This window comes from Leucoraja erinacea, chromosome 37, assembly GCF_028641065.1.
Source record: "Leucoraja erinacea ecotype New England chromosome 37, Leri_hhj_1, whole genome shotgun sequence".
In the NCBI taxonomy this organism is placed as follows: domain Eukaryota; kingdom Metazoa; phylum Chordata; class Chondrichthyes; order Rajiformes; family Rajidae; genus Leucoraja; species Leucoraja erinaceus.
The window spans coordinates 10877163-10893305 of NC_073413.1; the positions used below are offsets into that span (position 1 = coordinate 10877163).

General features: G+C 47.8%; 1 protein-coding gene across 1 annotated transcript; it reads right to left on the reverse strand.

Moving 5' to 3' along the window:
- Nucleotides 1-45: 45 nt before the first annotated feature.
- On the reverse strand, nt 46-14732 carry LOC129713961 (dual specificity protein phosphatase 8-like). The gene is made up of 7 exons (XM_055663381.1): nt 14650-14732; nt 10747-10962; nt 9439-9565; nt 8300-8463; nt 7296-7455; nt 5659-5782; nt 46-4692 (listed from the first exon to the last, which is right to left on the reverse strand). The coding sequence occupies exons 2-7, from the start codon at nt 10954-10956 to the stop codon at nt 3780-3782; spliced, it is 1698 nt and encodes a 565-aa protein (XP_055519356.1). The 5' UTR covers nt 10957-10962; nt 14650-14732; the 3' UTR covers nt 46-3779.
- Nucleotides 14733-16143: the final 1411 nt, after the last annotated feature.

The following is a 16143-nucleotide window of genomic DNA, read 5'->3' on the forward strand; positions in this document are numbered from 1 at the left end:
TGTACCCTGAATGGGTTTCATGATACAGAGGGAGATGGAACTCAGTTTCAGACAAATTCACTTTATTTAAATACTTCAATAGAAGTTTAAAAAAATACCAGAGACCTTCAATACCAAATACAAAATATCAATAAGAAACACATTCTTTACTGAGGGGGCGCATGCCAGTGCATTGAGTTGACATTGACTTCTATGGAGACATGTTGGGTCAGTGCCAGAGTCTCGACCATCAGAGGTTCTTGGTGAAACAATCTTCATCGCACTGGAGCTGAAATGAGATTTCCCTTCCAATCTCTGAGCAGTTCAGGAAAGAATCAGGAACATTGGGAAATGGGGGAATCCCTGCAGCTAATGGGACAAGATCCGTTTGAAAAAACTCAATCCACAGGCAGGACATGGTGGTATCATGGATATGTTACTAGGTGGCATCTAGCAACACAAGTTCAAATCCATACTCTGGGGAATTCAAGTACCGTCATCAAATGAATCTAAAATTTAAAAATGCAGTTGTGATGATATCAAAATGACTGAATTATTATTCAATAATCTCTGCCGTTCATTAATGGCCTTCAGGGAAGGAAGTCGACAGTGACTTACCTAGTCTAGTTTAGATGTGACTCCAGGCCTAACAACGGAGTTGTCTTTTTAGTTTGGAGATGTTACGGAAACAGGCCCTTCGGCCCACCAAGTCTATGCTGACCATCGATCACTGGTTCACACCAGTTCCATGTTATCCCACTTGCTCATCCACTAGGGGCGATTTTACAGAGGGCCAATTAACCTACAAACCCGCGCGTCTTTGGAAAGTGGGAGGAAAATGGAGGAAACTCAGTCAGTCACCGGAAGAACGTGCCAACTCCACACGGACAGCACCCGAGGTCAGGATTGATCCCGGGTCCCTGGCGCTGTTGGAGGCAGCGGCTCCACCCTACTGCCCTCTGTAAGGACACAGCAGTTGAGGAAGGAGCTGAACTGCTTGCTTAGCTTGTGATAGTCACATCTGTGCACTAAGGTTTGGGAAGAGGTTTCGGCAAAAGAACTCCTGGTTTCGACGAGGGAAGGTGGGAAAGGCAGGACTGGGTTCAAAGACGCCAGGGAGGGCAACGTTGAAAAGATCGCTAGCTAGGAATCTCATGGGTCGTACAAAAACACCTTCTTCGTGGAGAGAATGCATTGAAGGAATAATTCCATGAATTACATTGAGGGAACATGTGGAAATTCCGCTTTTCATCCCATTGATGAAATCAGAAACACGAAAGGAAATCCATCAATAGAAAGCGAGAACATTTTTAATTAACATTTAGGTAAGAAACCATGACAACAATCTTCATGCAAAATAAGCGCCACACATGCTGCTCCAATGCATCGTAGATTAGTTAAATGCGAGGTCAAGCTCGCCTCTATAATTGAGAACATAGAACAGTACAGCACGGGAACAGGCCCTTCAGCCCACAATGTTTGTGCTCAACATGATGACTTCATCTGCAAATTTCTCTAAACTCGTTTAGTTTAGAGACGCAGCGTGGAATTCACGCCCTTCGGCCCATGGAGTCCGCACCCACCACCGATCACCCATTCACGCGAGTTCCATTTTATCACACTTTCGCGTCCACTCCCTACACACAAGAGGGCCGGTTCACCTACAAACCTGCCTGTCTTTGGTGTGTGGGTGGAAACCAGAGCACTTGGAGGAAACCCACGTGGGCCATAGGGGAAACGTGCAAACTCCACCCAGGCAGCAACTCAAGTCAGGACGGATCCGGGGTCTCTGGTGCTGAGAGGCCGCAGCTTGGGCCCCATATCTGAGGTAGGATGTGCTGGGCCTGGAGAGGGTTTCCAAGAATGATCTCAGGAATGAGTGGGTTAGCATATGATGAGCGTTTGTCGGCACTGGGCCTCTACTCACTGGAGTTTAGAAGGCTGAGGGGGGGGGGACCTCATTGAAACTTACAGAATAATGAAAGGCCTGGATAGACTGGATGTGGAGAGGATGTTTCCACTGGTGAGAGAGTATGGGACCAGAGGTCACAGCCTCAGAATTAAAGGGCGCTCTCTTAGAAAGGAGGTGAGGAGGAACTTCTTTAGTCAGAGGTGGAACTCATTGCCACAGAGGGCTGTGGAGGCCAAGTCAGCGGATATCTTTAAGGCAGAGATAGAGATAGAACGGGTGTCAAGGGTTATGGGGAGGAAAATGGGATTCGGAGGCAGAGATCAGCCATGATTGAATGGCGGAGTAGACTCGAAGGGCCAAATGGCCTGATTTCTACTATAACTTGTGCTCTATACTGGCCCATCAAACAATCCCAGGCTCAAGGCAACTGGGCCTTGAGTGCAAGGCCGCACTCCTACTCTGGCTTTGAGGATGTGCCTTGTTCCTTGTGAGAACTACAGCCAATTGTTTGTCAGGATCTCTGGGTGCTCCGGTTTCCTCCCATCCTCCAAAGGCGTGCAACTTCGTAGGTTAATCGCCCTTGGCAAAGATTATAAATTACCCCCAGTGTGTGTGTGTGTAGGATAGTGCTAGTATGATCGCCGGTCGGCACGAACCCGGTGGGCCGAAGGGCCTGTAACCACACTTAACTAAACAAAACTAACAGTTTCAAATTTAGAAGCTGGAGAAATGAAGGTACTGTAGGTGTAAGATGTAGCTCGTTAATTTTTGCCCATTGGAAGTCAGGGAATGATTCACCCCTTCAATCAGTCATCAACGCAAGACAACGTTACCCCATTCGAGAACACGGAGCCAGAAGTCTAAGCTAACACCAAATCAAATAACACGATCATTCCGAACTAACACGTATCATTCGTGGCTTCACACACTGACCAGATACACACCCCTCCACCCACACCCTCCTTCCCAGCTGTATAAAGACAAAAGAACAGAGGCCATTCGCCCCATCGAAGCCTGCTACCTCCAAAGGCCATGTGCAACCTAGCATCTGGAGGAATAGACCAAACTTGGGCTGGCTCTGCGAACCGTGTGTCAAGACTGCATTGCACACAATCACTCAAATTCCGCCAGGAGTAGCGTTCAGTTAAAAGTCAAAGCTTCTGTCGGTTTCAGCGGTTCACTTGTGTCCATTGAGGACATTCCCTGTGTCTTAGCAGCAAAGGTATCCTCATTGAGTTCCACGTAGAGTTACCTAAAGTCCTTCAGTATTCACAAACTTCAGCAGCCCAGCGCTCAATAAAAAAACCAGATCACTGGGTTTCAGATCTCACCGTCACCCCTGGAAATAGTTTTAGCTTGAAGCTCTTTTTTTCCTGGGGGCCCCCAGGAATTCTGAACACTTTTCTCCATCCCGACACCCTTCCCAATGGTTTTGGTCCTAATTGCAAATTTTTTTTTCCTTTCTCCCCTCAAAAATGTCAATTTTTAATGCTGGTGAGCAAGGGAAAAAGCCTTTGGGCCTGTTTGCCACGTTCCCGTGTGTGTGTGTGTGTGTGTGTGTGTGTGTGTGTGCGTGCGTGTTCCATCTTCACGCAAGTGCCCACCAGCTTCTGAGGGTAAGTGTGGCACGCTGGCGTTCCCCTGCTTCAGGAGAGGTTTGCTCGAAAGTCATCCTAAGGTCACTGAGGGAGAGGGGGGAGAGGGGGATGGGGACATTTGTACCAGCTCGCGACCCATGGCAAAGTCAACGAAAGTGAGAGCTGGCGGCTCCTCTTGGGGGAAGCCATCTTGTTCGCCTCTTGGGGGAAGCCATCTTGTTCGCCTCTTGGGGGAAGCCATCTTGTTCGCCTCTTGGGGGAAGCCATCTTGGAGAGACGGTGAGGTGGGATTATGACTTCACCATGTTTTCAGCGTAGATGGCGGTGTTCCCCGTGACATGGCTGCCTTTGATGGGCCCGCTGAACGGGTGGTCAAACAGGGAGAGTTCTGTCCTCTTGGTGCGTACATTCAGCAGGCACATGTTGTAATTGAGGAGCGGGGACTTAGGCTGGGCAATGTCATTGGGAATGGGCAGCGTCATCGACAACCTGGGACCACCGGGGATGCCGTCCTCCTTGCGAGAGGGGCAGGATGTCCGAGCGCGCCCATGGTCCGGGCCAGCGGGAGGGGGATGTCCCCTGAGCCTCCGCTGGGGCCTCAGCGTCTGGGCGGCGCTCCCTACTCCTCCTCCCCTGGGCGGGTGGTCCTCCTTCCCCCCGCGCCCCCTCCTGCCACTGCCGAACAGCAGAGCGAAGGGGTTGAAGGTGCCGGCCGCCAGCTTGCCGCCGAGCCCCAGCAGTTTGGGGGCGGGGGCCGTCTCCGCGGATAGCGGGGTCCGGGGGCAGCAGCCGGCGGGTGGGACTGATGGATAGGCAGCCTTCACGTCCAGCGAGAAGGACCACTTCATGCAGCTGGCATGGGCCGCACGCCCTGGCGAGAGGCGCAGGTTGGCCACGCCAAGGCCCAGGGCTGCCAGCTCCGGGCTGCCATCCTCACACCTCCTGGCTGGCTGGCGGGTGCCATTGTCCAGCTCGGCCGGACATTCGTCTGGAAGGCCAGGGATCAGCATCTGACGGTCATCATTCGGCCCTTCGCTGGTGCCGGACTGCGATCTGTCCACTCCTCCTGGGGCATCTGCTGGTTCAAGGTGGAGTTGGGTCACCTGCGCACAAGCATGGACTTGGATAGTCTTCTCGTACTCCACTAACTGGCCCAGGAAGTTGAAGTTGGGAGATATTGTGGGTCTGCGATCTTTCACGTACCTGGTGGATGTAGGGATCATGTTAAACTACACCGAGCGATGTACACTTGCATTAAAATAACGTAGAACATAGTAAATCCACAAGTTCATATGTCATAGGAGCAGAATTAGGCCACTCGGCCCATCGAATCATGGCTGATCTGTCTCTCCCTCCTAACCCCATTCTCCTGCCTTCTCCCCATAACCCCTGACACCCACACTAATCAAGAATCTATCTATCTCTGCCATAAAGATACCCAGTGCCGCCTTCCACAGCCGTTTGCGGCAATGAACTCCTCAGAATAGAACAGTGTAATGTTAGTGCCGAAGATATTGTCAATTTAAACTAATCTCTGCCTTTGCGTGATTCATATTCCTCCAATCATTGCATATCCACACATTGAACATAGAGCGGTCACGGTGGGGCAGTGGTAGAGTTGCTGTCTTGCAGTGAAAGCAGCACCGGAGACCCGGGTTCGATCCCGACTACGGGCGCTGTCTGTACGGAGTTTGTACCTTCTCCCCGTGACCTGCGTGGACCTTTTCTCCCAGAGCTTCGGTTTCCCCCCACAATTGGTGTATGTGTTGTAAAAAAAATTTAAAAATTGTCCCTCGTGTGTGTGTGTGTGTGTGTGTGTGTGTGGGGTAGGGTAGTGTAAATGTGCGGGTTTTTAAGAAAGAACTGCAGATGCTGGAAAAATCGAAGGTAGACAAAAAATGCTGGAGAAACCCAGCGGGTGAGGCAGCATCTATGGAGCGAAGGAATAGGTGACGTTTCGGGTTGAGACTGATGTGGGGGTGGGTGTGTGAGGGGGGGCGATAATGTTAATGTGTTATATAATATATGTTATTAATGATAATCGTTAGTGTGCGGGCATCGCTGGTCGGCACGGACTCGGTGGGCCGAAGGGCCTGTTTCCACGCTGTATCTCTAAACTAAACTAAACGCCATCCCTCTTACACAAGATCTCACTCCCCAGGTTCATACCTGTAGGCATCATCCAATGGCAAGTCCATTGTCCTCATGACGTAAGCAATTGCTATGGCCGCGGATCGTGAGATGCCGGCCAAGCAGTGGACTAGAATCCGGCAATGCGTCGCACGCACCTTGTCTGTAGGAACAAACACAAAGAACGCAACCAGCGGTGAGCAGGAAAGAAAAAGGACAGCTCAGAGTCCAGAGTGTTTCATGCTTAAGAACGAACTGCAGATGCTGGAAAAATCGAAGGTGGACAAAAATGCTGGAGGAACTCAGCGGGTGAGGCAGCATCTATGGAGGACCTGAAATGTCGCCTATTCCTTCTCTCCATAGATGCTGCCTCACCCGCTGAGTTCCTCCAGCATTTAGTCTACCTTCAAGACCCCAGGGTCTCGACCTGAAATGTCGCCTATTCCTTCTCTCCATAGATGCTGCCTCACCCGCTGAGTTCCTCCAGCATTTAGTCTACCTTCAAGACCCTAGGATCTCGACCCGAAACGTCGCCTATTCCTTCTCTCCATAGATGCTGCCTCACCCGCTGAGTTCCTCCAGCATTTTTGTCCACCACAGTGTTTGATTGTCATGTGTCCCAGATAAAACAAAGAAGCTCTTTCTTGCAGCAGCTTAACAGAACATGTAAACATAGTACATTGTGAAAAGTATAATAAATGAGAGAGAAAGTTCAGTGTGTGTATACAAGTAATAGGAATAGAATTAGGCCATTCGGCCCATCAAGTCTACTCTGCCATTCAATCATGGCTGATCTATCTCTCCCTCCTAACCCCATTCTCCTGCCTTCTCCCCGTAACCTCTGACACCCACACTAATCAAGAATCTATCTATCTCTGCCTTAACAATATCCACTGACTTGGCCTCCACAGAATTCCACAGATTCCCCACCCTTTGACTAAAGAGATTTCTCCTCATCTCCTTCCTGAAAGAACATCTTATCATACATACACATACTCCCAAATACACACACATAAATATGTATGTATGTGTGTGTGTGTATATATATATATATATATATATATATATATACAAAAGCTGAAGCAACTCAGCGGGACAGGGTGCATCTCTGGAGAGAAGGAATGGGTGAAGTTTTGGGTCGAGACTCTTCTTCAGAATGTCACCCATTCCTTCTCTCCAGAGACGCTGCCTGTCCCGCTGAGTTACTCCAGCATTTTGTGTCTATCTTCAGACCCTTACCACCCATCACATGACTTTTTCACCATCCTCCCATCTGGGAAGAGGTACAGGAGCATCAGCTGCAAAACCAGCAGGATGCTCCTCAGCTTCTTCCCGCAGGCTATAAGACTGTTAAATGAACTTTCCCCCCTGCCAAGTATCGCGCACAAACCCCCCACACTGCAGCAGAGCCACTGTTGTGCCACTGCCGGTCGGAACGGCTGTTGAATGTTATTGAATGTTATTAGAGGGTTAAATTGTTCATGACTGTATTTTTAATTTTAATTGCTATTTATTTTGTAACGAAAACCGTACGGACACTGGTTGAGAAACGTTTTTTTGTTTCCTCTGAGTATGCGAATACTCAGGAAATGACAATAAAGATTTACAATTACAATTACAATTACAATTAAACCAGCATCTGCAGTTCCTTCCTACACATTCTGGGTTCAACCTACCTATAAATTCCACCGACTTGTTCAGCCAGGGGAGGAGGCTGTCACAGTAGCTGTCGTTGACTGGGATCCTCAGGAAGTGACTGTCCGGGATGAAGGCAGGCTTCGGACAGTTGCTGCTCACGTTCAGGATGTGTGTGATCCTGTTCTGAACCATTAGATCCTGCAGGGAAAAGAAAATCTGTTTAGTTTATTGACACGTGTACCGAGGTACAGTGAAAAGCTTTTGTTGCGTGCTAACCAGTCAGCGGAAAGACAATACATGATTACAATCGAGCCGTTTACAGTGTACAGATACATGCTAAGGGTATAACGTTTAGTGCAAGGTAAAGTCAGCAAAGCCCGATCAAGGATAGTCCGAGGGTCACCAATGAGGTAGATAGTAGTTCAGCACTGCTCTCTGGTTGTGGTGGGATGGTTCAGCTGCCTGATAACAGCTGGGAAGAAACTGTCCCTGAATCTGGAGGTGTGTGTTTTCACTCTTCTGTGCCAGAGCTACACTGGCGTGCCTCTGTGCCAGAGCTACACTGGCGTGCCTCTGTGCCAGAGCTACACTGGCGTACCTCTGTGCCAGAGCTACACTGGCGTGCCTCTGTGCCAGAGCTACACTGGCGTGCCTCTGTGCCAGAGCTACACTGGCGTGCCTCTGTGCCAGAGCTACACTGGCGTGCTTCTGTGCCAGAGCTGTATACACTGCGTGCCTCTGTGCCAGAGCTACACTGGCGTGCCTCTGTGCCAGAGCTACACTGCCTGCCTCTGTGCCAGAGCTACACAGGCGTGCCTCTGTGCCAGAGCTACACTGGCGTGCCTCTGTGCCAGAGCTGCTGTATACACTGCGTGCCTCTGTGCCAGAGCTATTGTACACACAAGCATTGATCTGTGGCAGAGCTACACTGGCGTGCCTCTGTGCCTCTGTGCCAGAGCTACACTGCGTGCCTCTGTGCCAGAGCTACACTGGCGTGCCTCTGTGCCAGAGCTACACTGGCGTGCCTCTGAGCTGTACCAACCTTATTGAGGACGTCGGTCTGGGAGCCCAGGTAGAAGCAGGGCAGGATCTGAGTGGGGCCCAGGTCAGTAGTGGACAGGCAGGGCTGTGAGAAACTGCAGCCCAGGCGCGGAGTCCTCCCTTCACACAGGCTGGGAAAGCATGAGGAGAATTCCGCAAAGCCCCCTGTAAAATAACAACACCACAGTTCACAGCAGGGCAGAGGAAGGGGAACAGGCAGCTTCAGCATCAGCTTAGTTTAGTTTAGTTTAGAGATACAGCATGGAAACAGGCCCTTCGGCTCACCGAGTCCGCGCCGACCAGCGATCCCCGCACACTAACACTGTCTTCCTACACACACTCAAGGGACAAATTACAATCAAAGCCAATTAACCTACAAACCTGCACATCTTTGGAGTGTGGGAGGAAACCTGAGCACCCAGAGAAAACCCACGCAGGTCACGGGGAGAACGTACAAACTCCGTACAGACAGCACCTGTGGTCAGGATCGAACCCGGGCCTCTGGCGCTGTGAGGCAGCAACTCTACCGCTGCGCCACCGTGCCACCCTAAGTTCATAAGTCATGATTCATAAGACAGACCCAGCAAGCGAAAGAGATTCTCAGACGTTCATAAGCCACTGGAGCAGAATTAGGCCATTCAGCCCATCGAATCTGTTCCGCCATTCAACCTAGGCTGATCTATCTTTCTCTTTCAACCCCATTCTCCTGCCTTCTCCCTGTAACCTTTGACACCCATTATAATCAAGTATCTGTCAATGTCTGCTCTAAAAATACCCAAAGGTCTCAGGTCAGATGAGAACCATTGCGGAGATGTGTAAGGTGTTTCACATTGAAGATAGACACAAAATGCTGGAGTAACTCAGTGGGTCAGGCAGCATCTCTGGAGGAAAGGAATAGGTGACGTTTTGGGTCGAGACCCTTCATCAGACTGGTCCAAGCGTCTGAAAGAACCCGGGACGTCACCCATTCCGTCTCTCCAGAGATGCTGACTGTCCCGCTGAGTTACTCCAGCTTTTTGTGTCTATCTCCAATTTAAACCAGCACCTATCTGCAATTCCTTCCGACACACTAGGTCTTTCAGACAGGTTTGTTGGACCGGTTCTGAGCGTGAGACTTTCCCTTTGAATCAGGACATGTACCTTTAAGGAAATACACATTGCTGAAGTGGTTCACCTCCCTGAGGAGATGGTTGAGGGTGCCGACTGGCACGGGGGCCTGGACATCATCTGTTTCCTGGTCGTAGAATACCAGTTCCTTTCTTTCCATCTGTAGAATGATCAGACAGAAATTAACACCAGCCCAAAGTTAGCGGCACAGTGGTATAATAATTACGTTGACTTTTATTAGTGTTGAAGAAGGAATTGCAGATGCTGGAAAAATCGAAGATAGACACAAAATGATGGAGTAACTCAGTGGGACAGGCAGCATCTCTGGAGAGAAGGAATGGGTGACGTTTTGGGTTGAGACCCTTCTTCAGACTATTCAGACCAGAGTCTGAAGAAGGGTCTCAACCCGAAATGTCACCTATTCCTTCTCTCCAGAGATGCTGCCTGTCCCACTGAGTTACTCCATCATTTTGTGTCTATGTTCAGTGTAAATCAGCATCTGCAGTTCCTTCCTACAATTGAATGATTGATTGATTGGTTGACTGTTTGATTGACTGGTTGTTCAATTGATTGATTTATTTATTGATCGATCGATGGGTTGATCAATTATCGATTTGATTGATTGATTGACTGATTGATCAATTGATTGATTTATTTATTGATCGATCGATCGGTTGATCAATTATCGATTTGATTGATTGATTGACTGATTGATCAATTGATTGATTTATTTATTGATCGATCGATCGGTTGATCAATTATCGATTTGATTGATTGATTGACTGATTGATCAATTGATTTATTTATTTATTGATCGATCGATCGGTTGATCAATTATCGATTTGATTGATTGAGTGACTGATTGATCAATTGATTGATTTATTTATTGATCGATCGATCGGTTGATCGGTTGATCAATTATCGATTTGATTGATTTATTGACTGATTGATCAATTGATTGATTTATTTATTGATCGATCAATGGGTTGATCAATTATCGATTTGATTGTTTGATTGACTGATTGATCAATTGATTTATTTATTTATTGATTGATCGATGGGTTGATCAATTATCGATTTGATTGATTGATTAATTGATTTATTTATTTATTGAACGATGGATCGATGGATCGACTGACCGATTGATCGATCGATTGGTTGATACTGGGAATGTGGGAAGAATGGGATTAGTGTAGGATTTGAGTAAATGGGTGGTTGATGGTCGGCACGGATTTAGTGGGCCGAATTGCCTGTATGAACCCCACCCCCTTCCTCAGGACTATGGACAACCCCAGTCAGGAATGGGGCTGCAGCGGGGAGCAGGGATGAGGAAGGGATTACCGGAGATTGGGGCAGCAGGAGACGGGCGAGCCAATCTTGCCCCTCGACCATGGTGGAGGTGCAGACATTGATGGCACCGAGCACGTGCAGGAGGTTGTAGTCGGCCAGGGGGCGGCAGTCAATGACCAGGACCTGCTCCGTCCCTTTCTCCAACATGGCCGCCAGTTGGTCGGCATCCAAGGCCTTCACCAGCTCCTTGTCTCCAGCCATCGGAACCTGCGGATGAAGGAAGTCTCCAGTTACCATTGTTCAGAAGGGATCAAGATTAGTTTAAGCTCATAAGTCATACCACATAGAAGCAGAATTAGGCCATTCGGCCCATCAGGTGCTAACTCCAGGATCTATCATTGTCCCATGGTTCCTCTTTGGCCCTGCCCAGAGGTCATAAGGTCATAAGTGATAGGAGTAGAATTAGGCCATTCGGCCCATCAAGGCAGGGTAACTTGATGGGCTGAATGGCCTAATTCTGCTCCTATCACGTGATAGGGCCTGTCACAAACTCCCAAAGCGCTTGTAGTGAAAGATAGTGAAGTATAATCGCGGTTCTGTGGGGAACAGCGCGGGTTACAGCTAGCTCCAAAAACAACCTTGATGTGTCAGTGAGAAGAGCAGCTATTTTTGTGATATTAGCCAAGCGACAGACACTGGCCAGCACACCAACTCAGCAGGTCAGGCAGCATCTTTGTGGGGGACATGGGTGGGTGACGTTTCCAGTCGGGACCCTTCTTCAGGTTGATTATATATGGGGGGGGGGTGGGGGGTGAGGGGGGGCTAACGGGGGCAGGGGATGGGGTGGGGGGGTGGGCTGTGATGAGGGAGGTATGGGTGGGGTGGGTGTGATGAGGGGGGGGGGGGGGTGGTGTGATGGGGGGGTGGGAGGGGGGTAGGGGGGGAGGGGGGTGAGGGGGGGTGTGATGAGGGGGGGGGGATGGGATGGGGGGGGGGGGGGGGGTGGGTGGGGGGTATGATGATGGGAGGGTGGGATGGGGGGGTGGGGCTGAGATGAGGGGGGGGGTATGGGTGGGGTGGGGGTGTGGTGAGAGGGGGGGGGGGGGGGTGGGATGAGGGGGTATGTTGAGGGGGGGGGGGTGGGGTGGGGGGGGGGGGGGTGTGTGTGAGGGGGGGGGGTGGGGTGGGGGTGTGATGGGGGGGTGGGATAGGGGGGGGGGGGGGGGGGGGGGGGGGGGGGGGGGTGGGGGGGGGTGGGGGGAGGGGGGGGGGGGGGGGTGATGAGGGGGGCTGGGATGGGGTGGGGGGGCAGGTAGGGGGAAGGAACGAAAGCTGGAAGAGAGGAGGGGCAGAACAACAGGTGAACACTGGCCTGTCTTCACCTATTACCTAAGATAGACACAAAATGCTGGAGTAACTCAGCGGGACAGGCAGCATCTCTGGAGAGAAGGGAACAGGTGAATTTTCGGGTCTGAACCCTCCTTCAGACTCGAAACGTCACCCATCCATTTTCTCCAGAGATGCTGCCTGTCTCGTTGAGTTACTCCAGCACTTTGTGTCTATCTTCATATTAAACCAGCGTCTGCAGTTCCTCCATATACTTCGCCTGTGACCTGCCAGGGTTTGCCCTCATAAGGGTCAGAAGTGATAGGAGTAGAATGAGGCCATTCGGCCCATCGAGTCCGCTCCGCCATTCAATCATGATCAGACTGATCTCTGCCTCCTAATCCAATTCTCCTATCCTTTCCCCATAACCCCATGACATCCCGTTCAAATCAAGAATCTATCTATCTATCTCTGCCTTACAAATATTGACTATCCTGGCCACCACAGCGGATGTGATTAGTACTAATCCTGACTTTATTCACCGCTGCCAGCACCACACATAATTCCCTTCCACCATTTCAGACCCTTCTGTGAATTTGAATGCATTTGAATCTCCCCGATAAATGGCTCAATTTCCAGCAAAGATTGACACAAAAATGCTGGCGTAACTCAGTGGGAACAGGCGGAATCTGTGGAGAGAAGGAATGGGTGAAGTTGTGAAGAAGGGATCCAGAGATGCTGCCCGTCCCGCTGAGTTACTCCAGCATTTCTTTTGTCTATCGTCGGTGTAAAACTGCACAAATGATGCCAGCTAGCTGGCATTGACACAGAATCCACAGCCCTGCGAAATGCGAGCCGGCCAACATCTTGCACACGCTTACACGCATGCACCTTCCCATTCTCTGCTTCGCATTCACAGACCGTCGCCAGTGAAAGGCACTAGCATCCATCACCCCCTCGGAGAGGGAAATAAATATCTGGCGTCCTTTTGCCCGATCCTGTCTAAACGATTCTACATATTACAACAAGCTCTCCAAAATCTACCCTCTACCTCAGGCACACCTGAGATATTCAGGTACACAGCGCACATAATATTTTATAACGTCGTTCGTTCAATGTTTCAAACAGTCTGTCTGCAAAGGTGGTTGGTTTCAAAATGAATAACAGAATATCTATCATGTATATGTAATGTTATCTGTGATGTTATAAGTTCACACAATGCATATATTAAAATCACACGCGTATATATATATATATATATAGGTAATCAACAAATGCTGGAGAAACTCAGCGGGTGGGGCAGTATTTATGGAGCGAAGGGATAGGAGAAGGGTCTCGACCCGAAACGTCACCTATTCCTCTCTCCATAGATGCTGCCTCACCCGCTGAGTTTCTCCAGCTGTTTTGTCTACCTTCCATTTTTCTGCATCTGCAGTTCTTTCTTAAACATATATATATATATATATATATATATATACAAGCACACACGTATACAGTATATATAGATACACACACATATATATATCTCACAGATCTATTGATTATTTTTTAAATCACCTTTGGGCAGTCGTTATAGATAGATAGATAGATAGATAGATAGATAGATAGATAGATAGATAGATAGATAGATAGATAGATAGATAGATAGATAGATAGATAGATAGATAGATAGATAGATAGATAGATAGATAGATAGATAGATAGATGCATACACACAAACATATCCAGAAACATACTCACTTATATACACACACATATATACACGCACATATATACACACACACATATATACATACACACATATATACATACATATATATATATACACTCACACATATGCATACACACACACACACACACACACACACACACACACACACACACACACACACACACACACACACACACACACACACACACACACACACACACACACACACACATATATATATACAACGACTGTGCAATGATTTAAAAAATAATTAATAGATCTGTGATATATATATGTGTGTGTGTGTATATATGTATGTGCTTATATATATATATGTATATAAAATATATATGTGTGCATCTACATATACTGTGTGTGATGTAATATATGTATTGTGTTAATAATACTATTGTGATTTTATAACCACAGATAACCATAGATATTATATTATTCATTTTGAAATTACCTTTGCAAACAGAGTGTTTTAAATATTTGAACGTTATAAAATAATATATGTGTACTGTGCACTATATAAATAAACACGAGACAATAAGATGAATAGCATTACAATGTCTGTATATATATATATATATATATATAACACACACATATATAAATATGTATATATATATATATATATAAATAAGCATACCCATATAATACACACACACACACATACATATATATATATATATATATTAACATAAGACAATAAATTGACAACATTACAATGTTACAATCTCTACACGATGCACTTTTTATGCAACTGATCAATGCCTCCAGAATTTGCAAGCACTGACTACAATTACATTTTAACTTGCGGTCACCCGAACTCAGATTAATAATAAGGATTTCTACCGGTCAAACAGAATGTGACAGCGCGGCGCTTCATGAAGCTATTGCAAAGATTGTCTCACCTTTTGTTTTTGCTCTCTTATTGCGGGTCAGATACAAATCTTGGTGGCAAGCTGCTGTCGTGTTGTGTGGATGAGTGTGTGAGTGTGTGTGTATATATATATGTGTGTGTGTGTGTGTGTGTGTGTGTGTGTGTGTGTGTGTGTGTGTGTGTGTGTGTGTGTGTGTGTGTGTATGTGTATGTGTGTGTATGTGTGTGTGTGTGTGTGTGTGTGTGTATATGTGTGTGTGTGTGTGTGTGTGTGTGTATGTGTGTGTGTGTGTGTGTATGTGTGTATGTGTGTGTGTGTGTTTGTGTATGTGTGTGCATGTGTGTGTGTGCATAAGTGTTTTGTGTGTATGTGAATATGTGTGTATAAGTGTGTGTGTGTGTATATCTATGTGCGAGTGTATACGTGTTTGTGTGTGTATACACGTGTTGTGTGTGTGTGCATGTGGGTGCGTGTGTATGTGTGTGTGTATATCTGTGTGTGTATATCTGTGTATATGTGTGTGTATATCTGTGTGTGTGTATGTGTGTGTATATATGTATGTGTGTATGTATGTGTGTCTGTGTATATGTGTGTGTGAATGTGTGTGTATGTGTACATATGGGTGTGCATGTATGTGTGTGTATATATGTGTGTGTGTGCATGTGTGTATATGTGTGTGTGCATGCGTGTGTGTGAGTGTATGTGCGAGTGTGTGTGAGGTGTGTGTCTGCGTCTGTGTGTGTGTGTGTGTACATGTGTGTGTGTATGTGTGTGTGTGTGAGAGTGTGAGTGTGTGTGTGTGTGTGTGTGTGTCTGTGTGCGCGTGTGTGTGTGTGTGAGTGTGTGTGTGTGTGTGAGTGTGTGTGTGTGTGTGTGTGTGTGTGTGTGTGTGTGTGTGTGTGTGTGTGTGTGTGTGTGTGTGTGTGTGTGTGTGTGTGTGTGTGTGTGTGTGTGTGTGTGTGTGTGTGAGTGTGTGTGTGTGTGAGTGTGTGTGTGTGAGTGTGTGTGTGTGTGTGTGAGTGTGAGTGAGTGTGTGTGTGTGTATGTGTGTGTGTGTGTGAGTGTGTCCTTCTCTCTGGTATAACCACGGTAACCCGCATTTAAAACACAATGCATCTGAGCTGCGGATGGATGTGAGGAGAAAATGAAATATCTCACCCACACGTTGTTTATTAAATACCAACCTTGTGCGGGACTGACGGATGGGTGATTATTGTTTTCTCTATCGCGGTGCAGAAATTGACAGGAGAGAGTCTGTGTTTTGCAAGCAGTGCCTTGCAAATGATCTGTTCGGCGTTGTTTAGGGAATGATGTCATGCTTTTCCTCAGCTCTGCAGTACACCAGGGCTCCCCTCCAGCGCTCACTTCGCAGACAATAAGGCACTGACTGCGCTGACAGGAGGAGCCAGGGACCACAGCAAGATCTCACTGAAAAAGGTCAAGAGACATTTACGACACAGGAATTAAATTACAATTAAAACACAAAGAACTAGCGCTATAACACCAGGATAAGCTCTCAACCAA

Excerpts from the sequence above, each read along its gene's own strand:
- LOC129713961 (XM_055663381.1), bottom strand. The coding sequence starts at position 10,956 with ATGGCTGGAGACAAGGAGCTGGTGAAGGCCTTGGATGCCGACCAACTG. Across the intron at positions 8,464-9,438 it reads CAATGTGTATTTCCTTAAAG|GGGGCTTTGCGGAATTCTCC; the intron begins GTACATGTCCTG and ends GTTATTTTACAG. Across the intron at positions 4,693-5,658 it reads CCATTGGATGATGCCTACAG|GTACGTGAAAGATCGCAGAC; the intron begins GTATGAACCTGG and ends TACATCCACCAG.